General features: G+C 39.9%; 1 protein-coding gene and 1 long non-coding RNA gene across 24 annotated transcripts in view; one reads left to right on the top strand and one right to left on the bottom strand.

The window, feature by feature from the left end:
- Nucleotides 1-17200, bottom strand: part of LOC310690045 — a 133418-nt gene that overhangs the window by 51055 nt on the left and 65163 nt on the right. The window lies entirely within an intron of this gene.
- Nucleotides 1-17200, top strand: part of ZNF385D (zinc finger protein 385D) — a 554298-nt gene that overhangs the window by 483395 nt on the left and 53703 nt on the right. For all 18 annotated transcript variants that reach the window (XM_083468253.1, XM_083468266.1, XM_083468263.1 and 15 more), the window contains one exon: nucleotides 8086-8248. In XM_083468253.1, the coding sequence (XP_083324379.1) occupies nucleotides 8086-8248 (163 nt within the window). The remainder of the gene's footprint in view (nucleotides 1-8085; nucleotides 8249-17200) is intronic.

Genomic DNA, 17200 nt, shown 5'->3' with positions numbered 1-17200 from the left:
TAACAATTTTCTTTCCAGCAGTGAATGGTGTGAACACTTCTGTTATTAAGAAGGTCAGCTGCTTATTCAAAGATTGTATGGATCCGATCTCTTGAATTGCCCCAACTGAGTTTGTTCAATCTGAATGCTGGTATTTTGTCCTCACAGATTCAAGTAAGATTTGGAAATAGCTCACTCTTGAAGTTCCTTTGGAAAACCTCCTATAATTTCAGCAATTTAGGCTACAATGAAGACTAAGTATTCCAAATATTGACTGGCAGATGGTGGAGGGAGAAAATAAAAAGCTCTCTTTGCTCTGTAAGCCAAACCTCATACACTGGCTTTGCATTTTCCTCTAAGGGAAGTTTGAGATGTGATCAGATGCTTCAACAATCAGATATGTGAGTGCATTACATGTCTGTTTCCATTATAATGCCATAAATGCCATGTGGTGTATTGAGTTACTGTTCTGTTCATCCTTAGAATAATAGATATCAAGCTGTCTACTTGCGGGACGTAAAAACATTTTCTCTGTGCCAAAAGTGAATCTGAAATGGAACTGGAGACCCCCAACTTCCATTAATATTAGGGCATGTTCAGAAGCCATATGCCTCTGAATATTAGTTCTAGGGGAACAACAATGAGGGAAAGAGTTACTGTATTTCCTTCAAGTCTTTCTTGTGGGCTTCCTGGAAGCTCCCAATTACGCACTATAGGAACAGGATTAGACTGACCATGTGGAAAAGAAGCCAGGGTTCCTGCACTTTAATAATTGTGTAGATGAGAGGATTCTAGCGAAATGTAGCTTGCATGACCACCCTAAAGTAGATGCTGAATTAGATGGGTTTTTGGTCTGATCTAACAAGCCTTAATGCAGGGTGATAGCTTCATTCATTTTATTGGAGGGTCGGTTTTTGTGTTGACTGGTAAGGAGTCAGATGGAGCTCCAGGTCATAGCAAATGCTGTTGGGGGGCAATCATGTTGTATTCAAAGCCTCCCATATGCCATTAAATTTGTGCAAGATTTTTTTCTTCCATATATATGTTGTTTGCTCTCAGAATGCCAGTTCTAGTAGTTCTGTTACTCAGTCATCGGTGTCAGATGGAAACTGAGACTACCAAACATGCAAAAGAAGCAGTCTCTTAGCAACTAAGACAACACACATTAATCCAAGCTGCATGCATCTTATCAACGGCCCATGCAGTCAGAATGTAACTAAGCACCAAATCAGAAAGCGCAATATTCAGAATTTGTGCCTAGTACGTGGTTGGTTTTTGAGGTTTGCTGCCAACTTGCAAGGTTCATGTACCTGACAAAGTGGGGTTTGAACCACAGATGCTTTTTGTTGCGGAAATTTGTTGCAGGTGTCTCAGGGTTCTTTATATATGCAAAATGCTTGTTTTAGGGTGACCAGAAAAGGACAATCTGATCATCCTAGTTTGGATTTACCATTCCTTTATTTTCATATAATCAAGGAATAAAAGGACAAATGAGTAAACCCAATCTTTTTTTGTTTGTTTGTGATCCTGCATTATTTCTGATACTCTTTTTATATTCCTCATGCCACTTTTCTTCCTTTTTCATTTCGGAGTTGAGACCCAATCACAGCTCTTTAATTCCAAGTTCAGCAAAGCTGCTGTTTTGATTGTATACGGACAAAAGAAGTGGTTTCCCTAGCAACAGGTACAAGGTGAAAACACTCAAGTTGGCAACATTATTCTCACCCACTCAAGTTTCGTTTATTTATTTTGTTCACAAGATAAAGAACAGTCAATAGGAAGTTTTCAGCTAATCTGAGGGGAGAGACTTAAGGGCAGGTAAGTGTGCTCCCATTTTGCTTCAGCTGGAGCTGTTACAAAGATTACTGCTTTAAATTGAGTTTTAGGAAAGCATTAGTTTTATATAAGGTGCCATGATATTCTTTTCAACTAAAATTAATCAGAATTAATGAGTGGCTGGGGAAACCCAGCCAGATGGGCGAGGTATAAATAATAAAATTATTATTATTATTATTATTATAAGCTGCTTTTCGTCTTGTATCATCTCTAGAAAATTGTTATTTTTACTTAAAATATTAATTTTAAGAAATGTCTCATAATTCTTGGGTGTTATAGGAATGTGTGTGTGTTCCCAGTTTTGTAGTTTGGATGTTAGTTCCCATCCGCCAAACATGCACATAGAAAGGTTTTCCTTGATTTTATTTATATGAATACAGGTGTTCAATATGCACAATTCTCACTTCACATCTAGAAATAGAAAAGCACATCCTCGTTTGCAGGTCAATGCTTTTGTTTCAGAATGTGTAATTCAAAAATTAGAGTGAAATTTAACTAGGAAAATAAATGAAAGGTTTAGATGACCATGTGAACTGTATATGTTGAAATTGTGTTGTTTCTTCCCCCACCGAAACTATGGTGGTTTCCATTTGATTGGCAATTTATCCAGTGTTTAATAAAGTCTCCTTGTGAAAACTTTCCACCCCTTGAAACAGGTGCTATTTTACTTGTTGAAATCACTGGCACAAAGAAAGGTAGCATTATGGAAGGCTGAATAAATCAGCCAATCAGATGATAATTGCAGTTGCTATGTGAGGGAGAAAAAAAATTGGGCCCTATGTTCAGTTTGATTTTCTACAGGAGTAGCTTTCTGGAGATGTAACAGTGGGGGAATATACATAAAGTAGCTCGTTACTGGAGGGCCTCCTACATTAAGGTTATGCACTTGATTCTGAAATAGCAGAGGTTTTTAGATTTCAAATATTTCTAACATTAAAACACATCTAACAAAATGTAATTACGGTTAATTTAAAAGTCTGGAGGTTGGGTGTACCAAAGGGCAAGTACATTTTGAATATCCATAAATGAATGAGGGATACATAATATATAGTAATTTCAGGGTAGCAGCCTCAGTGCTGATGACTGCAAAATTGCAAAACATTGGTTCTGCAGTGTGAATAACTGAATATGAAAATTGTGTGTGTAGGAGGGCTTCTTGTTGCTGCTTTGCTGATTCTATCTTGCACCAAAGGAAAGGCAGAAGTTGGGGAAAATCTAGAGATCTCTTATCCACGCTTAACTTTTGCCCCACACTTTCTAGGCACAAGTGTGCACTTTAAAGTTCCCTGTCTGAGCACTTTTTTTGCCTCACCCCTTTCACCAGGAAAGTTTGCTCTTTAATGCTGAATCAAAGCAAATGGCAGTTTGGGCTTTTTGCAGATTGCTGGTCACTCTGGTTCAGCAGTAAAGGGCAGGTTTTCACAGGGAAAGTGCTTCAGAATTTTGTCTGATAAACTCTTGGTAGTCTTTCCAAAAAACGTTTCAGTATATGTTTCTTGTACCTTTCTTGTATGTTTACTCCCTGGACTCATAAGACAACAACTAGTTATGCACCTGTGCATTTAGCTGCATTTCTTAGCTTTAAGACAAACTGTCTGTGGACAAACGTCTGCAGTGAGATGAGTGCCACAACCCTATAGTTGTTTGCGACTGGACTTAACTGTCAGGGGTCCTTTACCTTTAATTTAGCAGTGCAACACAGTGTTTTATGCCTTAGTCATGTAGGAGTTCATACTTAAAGGTAAAGGTAAAGGTACACCTGACCGTTAGGTACAGTCATGGACGACTCTGGGCTTGTGCACTCATCTCGCTTTACTGGCCAAGGGAGCCGGCATTTGTCTGCAGACAGCTTCTAGGTCATGTGGCCAGCATGACCAAGCCGCTTCTGGTGAACCAAAGCAGCGCATGGAAACGCCATTTACCTTCCCACCAGAGTGGTACCTATTTATCTCCTTGCACTTTTGACGTGCTTTCGAACTGCTAGGTGGGCAGGAGCTGGGACCGAAGAACAGGAGCTCACCCCGTTGCGGGGATTCGAACCACCAGCCTTCTGATCGGCAAGTCCTAGGCTCTGTTGTTTAGAACACAGCGCCACCCGTGTCCCAGGAGTTCATACTTAGGTTTGTCTTTTTCCACTTTAAAATACTCTTGCATTAGGCAGACATGTTGATATGGGTAAGAACTTTCAAAACCTTCTCAGTCATTACTCAGTTGAAGACTTATTGTGCAAGTTATTGATTAGATGATTGAAGAGTAAAGAAATTGTATGTTGAATAAAAATAAAAGATAAGCAATAGTGTTGAACTAATCCTTACACTTGTTGTAAGTCCTGAACCAGTATCAATAATTCACACACGCAGTATATGAAAATAGATCCACATTGTAGATACCTTAGTTGTTGTTGTTTGGCTGGTGGTGGGACAGAGGTCCCACAACGTGCAGGAACAGGAAGCCATCAAATCTTCCTTTGTTAATTTGATTTTTACACCACCTGATTATGCCTGGGATTCGCAGATGCAGGTAAAATTAAACAATATATTCTAAACTCACAGTGACAAAAGTTTTCTTACCGATTGCCAAATAAATGCAAGCACTGCTTTCTTGCATAGCACTAGTCTTTCTAGAAGATTGCTATAAATGATTTTAAGATTCCTTTTCAATGTACTTTTCATTTTCTGCCACTATTATCTTAAGGAATGTCACAGTATGTATGCTTCTTTCCAACCCTGGATAAAATAGTGCAATCAGTCATCCAGTCTCCTTCCACGGTTCTGCATCAGGGTTTCCACTCAGGTGCAGGCTGTGGCTTCATTTTGCCTTTTCTGCATGACATTCTGGCATAATTACACCCCCCCCCAATCTGTCAGATTTTAGCCTTTTTGCTTCAAGAAGATGGCATTTTATGGTGAAGCTTGTTGTCTCTTCCCCTCCCTTTTTTGTAATTTTAACTTGGTAAATTAAATTATTCAGCCAAATATTACTATTGTGTGTTGCACAAATATCATAGGGGAATGCAGTATAATAGAATTATAGAACTGTGGAGTTGAAAGGGACCCTGAGGGTCATCTAGTCCAACCCCTGCAATTCAGGAACCTCAACTAAAGCATCCATGATAGATGGCTATGCAACCTCTGCTCAAAAACTACCAGTGAAGGAAAGTCCACCACCGTCCGATCTTCCCACTCTTTTTCCATTCTTACAATTTACTTTACAGGGAAACACAATGACATTATTATTATTATTATTATTATTATTATTATTATTATTATTATTATTTATTTTATTATTACATTTTCCAGTTCAACTCTGAAGGTTCAGGAAGGAATCTCTTGTGTAGTTTTATTTAAAAACTGGTTAAATCTGTTGGCGAACAATCTATCTTTCCCACATAGAAGTACCATTAAACTGCCAACTCTACTTATCTTAAAACAACCTTAAATGCCTTCATATCCCTATGGAAATTAAAGACTTACATTCTGAAACTTTAACACAAGGCATTTAAATGCATCTGAGAGTAGGGCAAGTTCCAGCACTCCATGGGACGTTTGCTATTCAGTTTTACCTGTGCGCTGAGAGCAGTTTCATTTTATATTTCAGAAGACATAAATCTGATAAATTCCAATCCAGTGCATTACGATGTATTTTTATGCCTGTGTACCTTTCACTAAACTTGGGGTGTGGGATCAGAGTGGACTCAGCATATGAACAAGTGTTGTATAATCCATTAGTAAAAAGGATAACAGTGGACAACTTGAAGTAATCAAATAATATGGAAATTAACACAGGCAAAATAATTATGACAGTTTATTTTGATGGAATACTGAGTCAAATAGACAGTATTGAAATCTAGTTCCAATTAGAGAACAGCTTAAAAAAACCCCCGACGCTGTTGGACTACAGAAACAAACACATGGCAATGATGACGTGAATGTTTATGATATGCTGCCATTTTATTTATGCCATCCTAACCTAACATTGGTCTTTCAGTTTAATAGCAATTAACACCTCTTAACTGTTCACATTTGGCTTATAGTATGTCTCTTAATGTTATGTGTTGTTTGAAAACCGTAAAAGATGCATGATTGTGCTATTTTTTTTCAAGTTGTTTCTAATTAATATCTCCACTGTCCAGTGTTCTTTCAATAAGGGTACCTGCCACAATACCTTAAAAAAAAGATCATTGATACTTTTGACTATGAGCACAGCTGAATAGTCCTCTGTAGTCAAGCTGCACAAATTTTTAAGTGACCTGCCCTTTAGCAATGATAGTCACTACTTAAGCATTTGGTTTTGTACATAAAGATTTGCTACATTGCAGTTCGGAATAATAGACCAGTTTCTGTAGATAAACAAGTGTAGTGTAGATAAACTACTGTTTATCCAGCTGTTAGGTAAATGAATAAACGTAGAAAGCATAGGCTCAGTGATTACAGCATGACCTTATATCTTGGTGAGCACTGATATGGTGTTCCATGTGACATGACTGGCCTATTCTCTTTAATCTTAGGAATGCTCTGCAAAATCCCCTTTCAAGCTGTATTCAAAGTTTGCCCTGAAATATCATTTCCACTCATGAAAGAATAATAAGTAATCCATGCACATGTGGATCTCATTGTATAAACCAGAGCGTTTCGATCACACTTCTGTATAAAGAAGGCACAAACCCAATTCAGACCGTACGCTCTTCCATGCATGGTGAAATGTAAGATTTCACCACCTCTCCATGTGGCTCCAAGATCTCCAAGATCACCAGGCCAAGCAGTCTCCCCAGATCAATGTGGGGAAGGCCTGAAAAACATGATCAATATCCCAGAGAGCCTACACGCATTGGAGTTTACACATGCAAACCCTAATGAAACGCTACATTCACACGTGGACAGCAGGTTGGAGAAGTGGACTGGATGGGCAAGGAGAAAAGGCATGTACAAAGGAGTGAGATTGGGGAGAGTACCATTTCACCCGGATAGTGAATTAGCAAAGTATCTGCCATGTAAGGAAGGGAAGGCTTGTGCACTGCAAGTGTATTGCAGTGGGAGCCATGTCAGCAAAGTTTAGCCACACAGTGGCAAGATTTGCTTCTATAACAACAGTCCCAAGATTCTGCGTTTTCCTATAGTTGTGAATGGCAGCCATTCACTTGTATTGGAGAAAATAAAGGGGTACGCTCAGATATACCACTGTGGTATGTGAGGGGGACCTAACCTAATCTCTTACCTCATCTCTTACACCAATAATTATTGCAACCATTTAGAATTCAGCCAGTTCCTATCTGCAGAGCTCCATTCTGGTCTCTGGATTTTGTTTCCCCCCCCCCCTCATGCTAGGGGCAAATTGTGTTTTTTTCATACCAAATACTACCCACACACCCACATATATTTTAACTGTGTTGTGGTCTTCGCAACCAAGTGGCCTTCACTGGCAAGATAATTTGAACAATGGGGCAAGAGATTTAAGTCAGAGTTGCTCACCATGTTTCCAATATTGACAGAGTTGGAGTGAAGTCATGACTACTTTGGAATGCCAGTTCTGGAATGAAGTAGACGAGCATGGCTGCTTAATTTGATGAATTCCAAGGGGTTATCTTACCACATGTGAGCCCTCCTGGATACAGGGCATAGGTGTTTTTACTATATGCAAGCATTAGCCGGTCAACAGGAAGGAAACCCACATGTGCTAAGCTAATCCCTTGACAATTACCGTCCACTATGTCCCCTACAAATTAGTCATAGTTTCACTCTAACTCCATCAAAAAGCTTCACCATCTGGAGATGTTGCAAGTTTTAGCACTGTGCTTCAAAGCAATGTCACTCATTTTGAATTTTGCAAAAAGGCCTCGGTTTGGTCGAAGGCTATCTTTTACATTGCGAAGTTAGGCATGATTTCCCTTTTGTGTCTGCTTGAAACATTTCCACTTCTGCCTTTAAAATCAAATCCCCTTTTAATCCATATTCAAGTTAATAGCTAACTGCAAGTGGGGGGAGGATGTCTCCTTGTTCCATTCCCTGGAGAGGAAGAATAATTATTTGCCAAAATTCTGAAAGGAATTTGTTATATGGGTTGAGAAAGCCAGCTAACCCTGTGCAATATTTATAATGTAGTAGCTCACTGTTTCCAAAATACAATTCTAAAAATAATTCTGCAGTTTGGTTCACTGCCTTGGTATGGCGAATGGTACCCATTATTGAAAGGTGGTCTGTATTTGTACTAATACAGAGAATGCCAGTTTAGAAATGAGCCTGATTGCATGGTTCATTTTCTTCTCCTTTGTAGAGCCAGGCTGCGGCCCACTACAAAGGCACTAAACATGCCAAGAAGCTCAAAGCACTGGAAGCCATGAAAAATAAGCAGAAATCTGTAACTACCAAGGACAGCGCAAAGACTACCTTCACTTCCATCACTACCAATACCATCAATGCCAGCTCTGACAAAACAGGTTAAGCGATAATCTCTGTTGTGGTTTATTTTTGTTGTTGTTGTTATTGTTGTTGTTGTTTTTCTTGTTTACCGCCATGTCCGTTTGGTTATGTGCTTGCCACATTGATTCATGCTTGATTCATCATTCTATGTAATATTGATTTCTTTCTTCTTCGCAGTAAACTTATGAGAGTAAGGTAATCATGACGAGTTGTGTAACAGATTTCTCTTGTGCACAAAGTGACTTGTCATTATTTCAGGCATGAATGCATACGTGTAAGATGAGTAATGTTTAGGGCAAGCAAACAATTAAATAGAAATTCTCAGGAACTTGTAGTCTATATGCAAGCGTTCTCTCTCTCTCTCTCTCTCTCTCTCTCTCTCTCTCTCTGTCCCCCTCTCCCTCTCCCTCTCTCTCTCTGCAGTCAGCTGTGACACATTTTTAGCTTAAAAAATAGCACTAATTGAGACTGGGAGCCTGTGATAAAAAGCATTGTTTATCAAAGCTTTATTGTCACAAATTTTTAAGCACTGCATTACTATTTCAAATGGGTGTTCCATGATTTCAAGCAGGATAATACCTACACTTCTCAGAAACAGGTAAGTGTGACTGATATATATTATTATGGTTACTTATTATGGTTGCTTTCAGAGCCTGAAAAATATGGGTTGAGAACAGATTATGTGTGTGTGTGTGCATGTTTTCCTTCTCCTGGTAGTCAAAAGAATTGCAGGCGGCTAGTGAAGGAGATGGAATTTGAGTAACCTGGTATTTAAAATCTGAGCCACTGTCCAGGAAACTTCAAAGGCAGACGGTTGCAGTACCTCACATATGCACATGATCTTGTCACTTTCTGTCATGTGCTTCTTGTATGCAGACTCATGAAGTGCATACATAAAAGACTTGCTGAAAAGAGAAATGTGAAATGAGTCAAGTCGTTTGTTTTTTCTCCTGTAGCTTCTGTGGGTGGCAGGCCATTTGATACCAAGGGATTTTCTACACTGCAGTTTAGCACAGCGCAAACTTGCATAGCCTTGGTTTGGAAGTCTTACTCTGCCTTTATATATGGTCATCTGCTTTTACGAATGCTGCCCAGTTTTTAAGACTGATCCTTTCCAAAAACAGTGTTCCTAGGGTTTGTTGGTGTGGCTTTCTTTTCTCAAGCAATCAGAGAGGGGTTTTGCTTGTTGATACCTGTTTATCAATAAAGGTTGTATCCACAGGTGCAACCTTCTTTCCTTATGCATTTTATCAGCAAACAGCGTTCTATAATTGTCATTACAGCAACTTTGTTTGAAGGCTGAGAGAGTGTGGTTTCTGCAATGAACTTGTTGCAGGGAGGGGGGGTTGGAACCCAGATGTTTATGATCTTTCATCATTTAAACATTCTGTCAGCTGAATCATACTGGCTTGAAATATTTTTAAAAGAATCTGTAGAACAAACTGTCTCAAAATACCAAATTCTTGTAATTGCAGGCTTGTGGCAGTTTTATCAAGTAAAGAAACAAGAACAAAAACAAAGTAGTAATATGTAAGGTAGAAAACAGAAAAAGGTGACGGAAAAGAATCATAAAGACTGATCACTTTGGCCAATGCAGAGCTACTGTGACAACCAGTTATGAAGTCATCTCAGGATTTCTGTTTCTAAACATTTTCATATCTGTCGGGAATGTTTGATCCTCTTCAAAGTGCTGTTGAACCATGCAAAACACTTCTGGTGCTTATTTCCACAGTCTATACTTGTGGCTAGTCCTACTTGATGAAATCATTTGGAGCATCTGCTCAATAAGTTGCATTTTGTGTTTTTGCTACTTTGTGGTCTGGATTGCATATATTGGGTGTGTGAGTAGTCTTAAGTTTGGAGCAGGACACTGAACTAGATGCCCCTTTGTTTCCCTTTAGACTCTGCAGTTTGATTCTTTGGTTTCCTAGATGTTCTCAGTGTTGGTGCTGCAGGTCTACTAATGGTTAACTCAGTTACAATTCAGTGCTGTATCCAGAACTAAGAATGTGATTCATTTTGCACACTGGAGGCCCACAATCAGTTCCTCAATCAACCACGAATTAGCAAGTCACAGCCGCTATGTAATCTAATCCATAGGGGTTTTTTTGCTTATTTATTAAATTTGGGTTCTGCCTTTCCTCCAATTTTTTATTGTGTTTCATTAAATCAAAGGTTCTAACAGCAATAAAATGCAAACACAATAAAATAAAATAATGAAATACAGTAAAATGCAAATTCAAACATAAAGACAAGGCAGTTAAAACACATCTATAAAATGAATAAAACAGATAAATAAATAAAAATTAAAAAATTGTTCAGTAGCACCTTAGAGACCAACTAAGTTTGTTCTGGGTGTAAGCTTTCGTGTGCATGCACACTTCTAGTAGTAACTACTTAAGGAAATTCTAGCATGTATACCATGGCCATTAGAAGTTTGGTTTTGGTTGTTTTCTGCCAGCAGAAAATCATCAGAGTTCCCGAAAAGACTCACTCTCAGATGTGCTACAGTTATTGATGGGAGAGAAAGCATGAGTCTGCCCATAAAAATCTCATGGATTTTTTTTAACCTAGGTAAAGGTAAAGGGACCCCTGAGCATTAAGTCCAGTCGCAGACGACTCTGGGGTTTCAGCGCTCATCTCGCTTTAATGGCCAAGGGAGCCGACGTTTTTCCAGGTCATGTGGCCAGAGTTTTTCTGCAGAGTTTTTTCCGCAGAGTTTTTCCAGGTCATGTGGCCAGCATGACTAAGCTGCTTCTGGAGAACCAGAGCAGTGCATGGAAACGCAGTTTACCTTCCCACAGGAGTGGTACCTATTTATCTACTTGCACTTTGACGTGCTTTTGAACTGCTAGGTTGGCAGGAGCAGGGACCGAGCAATGGAAGCTCAACCCATCGTGGGGATTCAAACCGCCAACCTTCTGATCAGCAAGCCAGTTTAGTAGTTTAGACCACAGCGCCACCCGCGTCCCCTTTTTTAACCTAGGATGATATCAAAACCAACAACAAATCACAGAGCACATATGTGAACACAGAAGTGACCTGCGATTTGATGGGATCCCTTGTAAAAAACAATTATTATGGCAGATTAAATGTTTTTATCATGGCAGTGCTGGATTTTTATGGGGGCAGGACCCATAAAAACATGCAGTTTTAAGAGGGTAATCTATACTGCATCTGATTTGTCTATGCACATGCATTCTCTCTCTTGACTCCTGCAGTGCTCCATGGTCTCCCTAGTCCTCCAGCCTACTTCCCTTTTCCTGCCATCCTCCCTAATTTCTCTCCTACCCTCTCAGTCGCTCCACTGCTGAGGTGCCAGTCTGAATCTTAGAGAGCTTATATCAGAAGCAACAAAAAGCATCGCACTTCCAGGTTCCTCCTTTGGCTCTGTACTTCTCAGTTGCCCAGTTTTAATAAAGCGGAAAGATGGGGCATATGTCCAAATAGTATTTAGGTTGCTCCCCTACATAGGAGGTAATTTGGGACCCGGGAACAATTAGAGGCATAGGGCAAGAACCTCTTAGATTCTCAAACAAAGTTACCTCACAAGTTAGATACAAAGATGGCAGGAGGAGAATCAAGAATGACATCATGAACTCCATGAGGAGTAAGGGTGAAACAGTGGACCAAGAAGACAGAAATCCGCACTGGCCCTTCTACTCCACTCAACCCAGTATCAACCATGAACCAGCTTTTGCTTAGTTCAGTGGTGGCTACTTTGGTATCCCTGGATGTTACAACTTGTAGAACTTTAGGGACTGCAGATAATGGCAACAAGAGGCCATGGAACATAGTTTCCCAAGGGATCCAGGTAAAGGTATTGCATTGCAACTCCCATCAAGTCCTATTTAAGCACGCTCCTCAAGGGTTCCAAATCACCTACAAGTGAAGGCTTTCTCTCCAGACATTTACATTCTGTGTACACATGCCAAAGGGAAGGACTATTCAGTGCAGCACCCAAGTGTATTGTTAACCATGAGTAGAATGGCCAAATAGGGCCTAGGTGTTCCTCCTACTGAGCTTAATTTAAGAAGGTTATCTATATGCATTCTATGCGGCCAGATCCATTCAACAGCCTGCAACAGAGGTTGAATAGTATCAAGGCTTGGTGGTTAACACGGAAAGGAAGTATAACAAAGGCATCAACGACTGGAAGTTATTCCTGTGCTAAGAATTATTTCACGAAATGATCTTTACTGTATCTTGAAAGGACTGACTACTTTAGCAGCTATAAAACAGCACAGAAAGCAAATCAGTAGGTTTTGCCCCTTATCTACTTGGTAATTTTTAAAGTCTCAGTGCAAGGCAATGGGCAATGCTAATTTTTATGCATTAATAAAATTAGCTTGTGCCAATGATGAATGGTAGTTTTACCTCTGGGAGAAGGGCCAATATAAGTGAAGAATGAAAAAGGGGCTTTTAAAAAAAGCATAGCAGTAAAATGATGGTAATCTTGTAAAAGGCATTTTGATTAATAGGGTTGCACAGTATTTTCATGTCATTTGGAACAATGAACCTTTTCTAAGCCTTACAGCCTTGGTTCTAAAGCCTGCAAAATTTCATCTTTAAAAAATCTCAAATGGTGTAAAAGGAAAGTTTCTGACGCACAAAGATTCTGGATACAGTGGTACCTCTGGTTATGAACTTAATTCATTCTGGAGGTCCGTTCTTAAGCTGAAACCGTTCTTATCCTGAGACATGCTTTCGCTAATGGAGCCTCCCACTGCACGTGCGCCAGAGGTGCACAATTTCCATTCACATCCTGGGGCAAAGTTCGCAACCAGGAACAGCTACTTCCAGGTTAGCGGAGCTCATAACCTAAAGCATTCATAACCAGAAGCGTTCGTAACCAGAGGTACCACTGTATTCATTATTGTGGCTTGGTAAAAATAACTCCTGAATGGTGAACCTTAGCAGATATGGAAGAGAGACTACAACTCCATGGAGAAACACATACATTAGATTTGTCTTGGGTTCAGCTTTAGTCCCTGCAATCTTCAGTTATGGAAGCACAAATATCAGCCTCAGGGAGTGAATTCTCAGCTTTAGACTGTGGAAAGCCTAGAGATGATATGAAAGTTTCTGATTTAGTACATCCTGTTGTACTGGATCATTTTTTCTGTCTATACACACTATACAGAGTAGTAAAGATAGAAAAGGGGGGGAAACGCCTAGGTTTATATTGCTTGTAAAAAAGGCAACTCTTTAATGCCTCACGGCATGGGGAAGTGGCCAAGAAAAGCGGGTATTTAGATCTCTGATAATACTGATCAAAAGCATGTGTGCTACTGAGGAAGCCCTCCTGCTAAGTTCTTTGGAAATCATGTTCGTACTTTCAACCTGTGCCTTTGGGGAAAACAAATAAAAATAAAAAACAGCTTTATAAAGCTATGTTTGAGAGATTAATGTGAGATCTGAAGTAAGCTGAGAGGAGGTCTTATTGCCATCACCACCACTATATCATGTATAAAAATTTATATGTTTAAATGGTGGGTGAGGTGTTGGCAACAGCACATTGGTCAAGATTTCAGTTGACTGACTCCACAGATAAACTATCACCAGAAAACTTTGAATGTTTTGGTAATGGAGGTTATGGGAAAGGCCAGCCCCTATGCGATGCAAAGTGGGAAGGGAAAGAGCCATTTGTTATCTTGCTTATACCATTAGCCTTTGGGGCACAGAATGATTCTGGGAGGAGCTGTAGGCAAATGGAGTAATACTAGAGCACTCGCTGAATCAGGGCATTGACATCTCCTGGAGTGCATTTTAAAAATGCTTTAGACTACAGCAGTTTAAATGACATTAACATCACAATTCTATATATGTTTGCTCTGAAGTCACCCCCATTGTGTTTAATGTTCCTCACGCATAAATGGAATGTCTACCTGATGTAATAGAACTAAGCCGCTTCAGCAAGTGGCCCAGCAAGTACATTCAGGAAGAAAGTTCACAGCACCACAAGGCATACTCAGGTATGTGCCCTGGATAAGTCAGGGATAGGAGCTCCAAAGAACATGGCCACAATGCTCCCACCCCCCACAAGGGCACGACAGTGACCATCTTCTCTCACACTCATCCCTGGTAAATTTGGTGGTGCACACCATACTGAACCCTGGCCAATGCACTAACATTCATTGGATTCCATTCAAGGCTTAAGAATGTTCCAGAATTACTTAACATTGGGAAGCAGAAGCCATTAAGTGCATGAAAGTCTGGTAGTCTACATCTCATTGTTGTTGTTGTTGTTGTTGTTTGTTTAATTCCACCAGGTATTTGAACTCCAAATGGATGGCTTATTTTGGATGGAAACTTTTATAGGACATGCTGTGTTCATATTTGTTTGCTTGTCTATATTTGTTTGGATTATATTTTTGTTTATTGGTTTGTGCATTTCTTGACGGAAAAGAGGCTTATTTTTTATTTTAACTTAAATGAGAGGTTGAAGCATGTGGATTATATTTCCATTGAAATCAGAGGCTCTGCCAACAAGCTAATGGAATGCCCACAATTTTTGTCAAACCATCTTTTGTGTATCCTTCAATTATTTATGACTGGCACTACCACTAAACTTGTGGTGAATGGGCCCAGCCACAGAAGCATGAACTCCCTGTCCAGAAGGCTCCAAATCCTACTCTATGTCTGGAAATTATAGCTTGACTCTTAGCTTTACTTCCAAAAGAAAAAAGAGAAAGCATTTACATGGATCTGCTGATTGCAAGATTTTCAACTCCGGATTCCTTCACCCTGGATGTTTTGGAGTGGTTGATCAGTTACTTGAACCTTTATACCACATCTAGACATAACTCAATTTTTTTGGACCAAGTTATCAAATAACCTGGTTTTGATTGGTGCATGTTTTAATTCCAATACCTGTTTGCACCCATGGAAAATATGAGCTCAAGTCGCCTTCTTTACTTTTCTTTGCCATCTTTTTGGCCTGCCTGCCTGCCTAGTTTTATATATCTCATAAATTTCGTCTTCATCTGGGCCTGTAGGGGGTAAAACAGGCCAATGGAAAAGCCACAGACACTGACCATTATCCAGCCAGAATGACAAGCCCTGATACTGCTTTTGAGTTTTAGAACCAGATCAAACTGAAATTTATGTAACAGATATTTAACAAATAGGAAAGTTCATCTTTGGAGAGCAGTAAAAGTAATGTCTGAGGAATGCCCAGAAATTGCATGCAATATTTCTTCCCCACCCCCTTCTCACAGCCTATAACTATAATCTGGGTATACATTCCTGCTCAAACAACTGTACCATGACAAATTATCTTCTGACAAGAGAAGTGTTGATATGTTCGTAGTTTTGCCTGTGGGTGCTGATGGGGAAAAGAATGAAATACAGGAGCAGTCGAAGCTGAAACAATAGGTGAGATTGGGAAACATGCATGAGGGCCATGGCATTGTGCAAAACACAGAAATAATTGGGTTTAAAATAAATTTAAGATCCGAGCAAAAAGTGAGAAGCCGTCAGTGCCAACAGACATCTTTCTGCTTTAAAAAGAAAAGGGAAAAAGGCATGATTATTTCCACTCATTTCCACTCAGAGCTTCTCTCCTAAACCCATAACTGGCCACTGATGGTGAACAGATGGTGAACAGGCTGAAATGACACACAGCACCAATTTGGCAGGCCCGCTCCCTAAATGGAGTTCAGGTGACATAGGCTATTGCAGCAGCTGCTGCTTCAAAGCACTAGACTGAAAAGGAGCAATGGAGGAAAGCGTAACAGTTGACAGAAGTGGAATTAGGAGAAGGAAAGGAGTGGGCAGGAAATATTCAGTTGATATATAGGGCAGTGCTAATATTGCCACTCAGCAGCCATTTGTGGCTCTTATGGACTTTGAACTCAAAATTCTACCCTGAGTATTCTAAAATCAGCTTCTTTACATTTATATAGTTATAAAAAATATTTATATACAGTAATAATTATCATTATCATCGTCATTAATATAGCCTTAATGGATGCAAGGGTGACATTAGCATGTGCCTAGGGATAAATTGCACCCCCTACTTCTTGGTTGCTTCCCCCTCCCCAAACTTTTAAGATACCTATGGGATTCAAGCATATTCTAGAACTTTAGGTTTGCATAATTGAAGTAGGTTAAAGCACTCTGTTGTCCTAGCGCAGTGAATCCGCTCTATAAAGAAGGGGCTTTTGGTGGTTTGGTTTGGGGTGGGGTCGGTGACTGAGGTTTTATGTACAGTTCCTCTTGTCCTGCTGCTTTCCCCAGGTGAAAACTGCTTTTTTAGCGCTAAGTTCAAGTTCCCCTGAATTTCCAGAACAAGTGTGGAAGAGCCCTGACTAACAGGAAGACATATAAATACCCTGCAAGCAAATTAGGATGAATGTAGGATAAATGCTCATCATTGCATAACTGCCCCACAAGCAAATCAGTATGAATGCTCAATAGAGAGCTGGCATAGTTTGAGCTCTGTGTCAACTTTTGTGACTATCAAATCATGATGAGTGCTCAGTAAAGAGGCAATCTGGAGGCCCCCTAACTCTTGTCTATGAAGAAATGTGGCTTGGCTTTTTAGAGGGGAAAGGGACCCTATTTGCATTACCTTCCCCAGGGCATAAGCTGCCTTTCAAGGGTCTGCATCTTACCTGTATTCCCCACATATCCACAGTGAGAGTGATTAAGCAGCAATCAAAGTCAGCCCAATTAGCCACAGTGCATAAATTGCTCTCTGAATAGAGCTGCCTTATTTTTCCTCTAATGCAGCAACTTCAATTATTCTTGATTTTCCTTTAGAATTCTTTGCTGAAACACATGTGACACATCTGACCTACATTTTCCCAATAAATTTATTCTCCAAGATATCAGCTGTGCCTAATGTTTGATGGTCTGTAATTTAAAGCACTTCCTTGACATTACAACTGCTGGTGAAGCTCACCCGTGCCAGGTGTCAAGCACATGACTTCCTCCCCCCCCCCCCCGAATCCTGGGTTTAAGAA

The sequence above is a fragment of the Podarcis liolepis genome, assembly GCF_965112155.1.
Source record: "Podarcis liolepis genome assembly, chromosome: 12".
In the NCBI taxonomy this organism is placed as follows: domain Eukaryota; kingdom Metazoa; phylum Chordata; class Lepidosauria; order Squamata; family Lacertidae; genus Podarcis; species Podarcis liolepis.
Note: the sequence above shows the minus strand (reverse complement) of the source record. Positions and strands in the feature narration are given on the sequence as shown.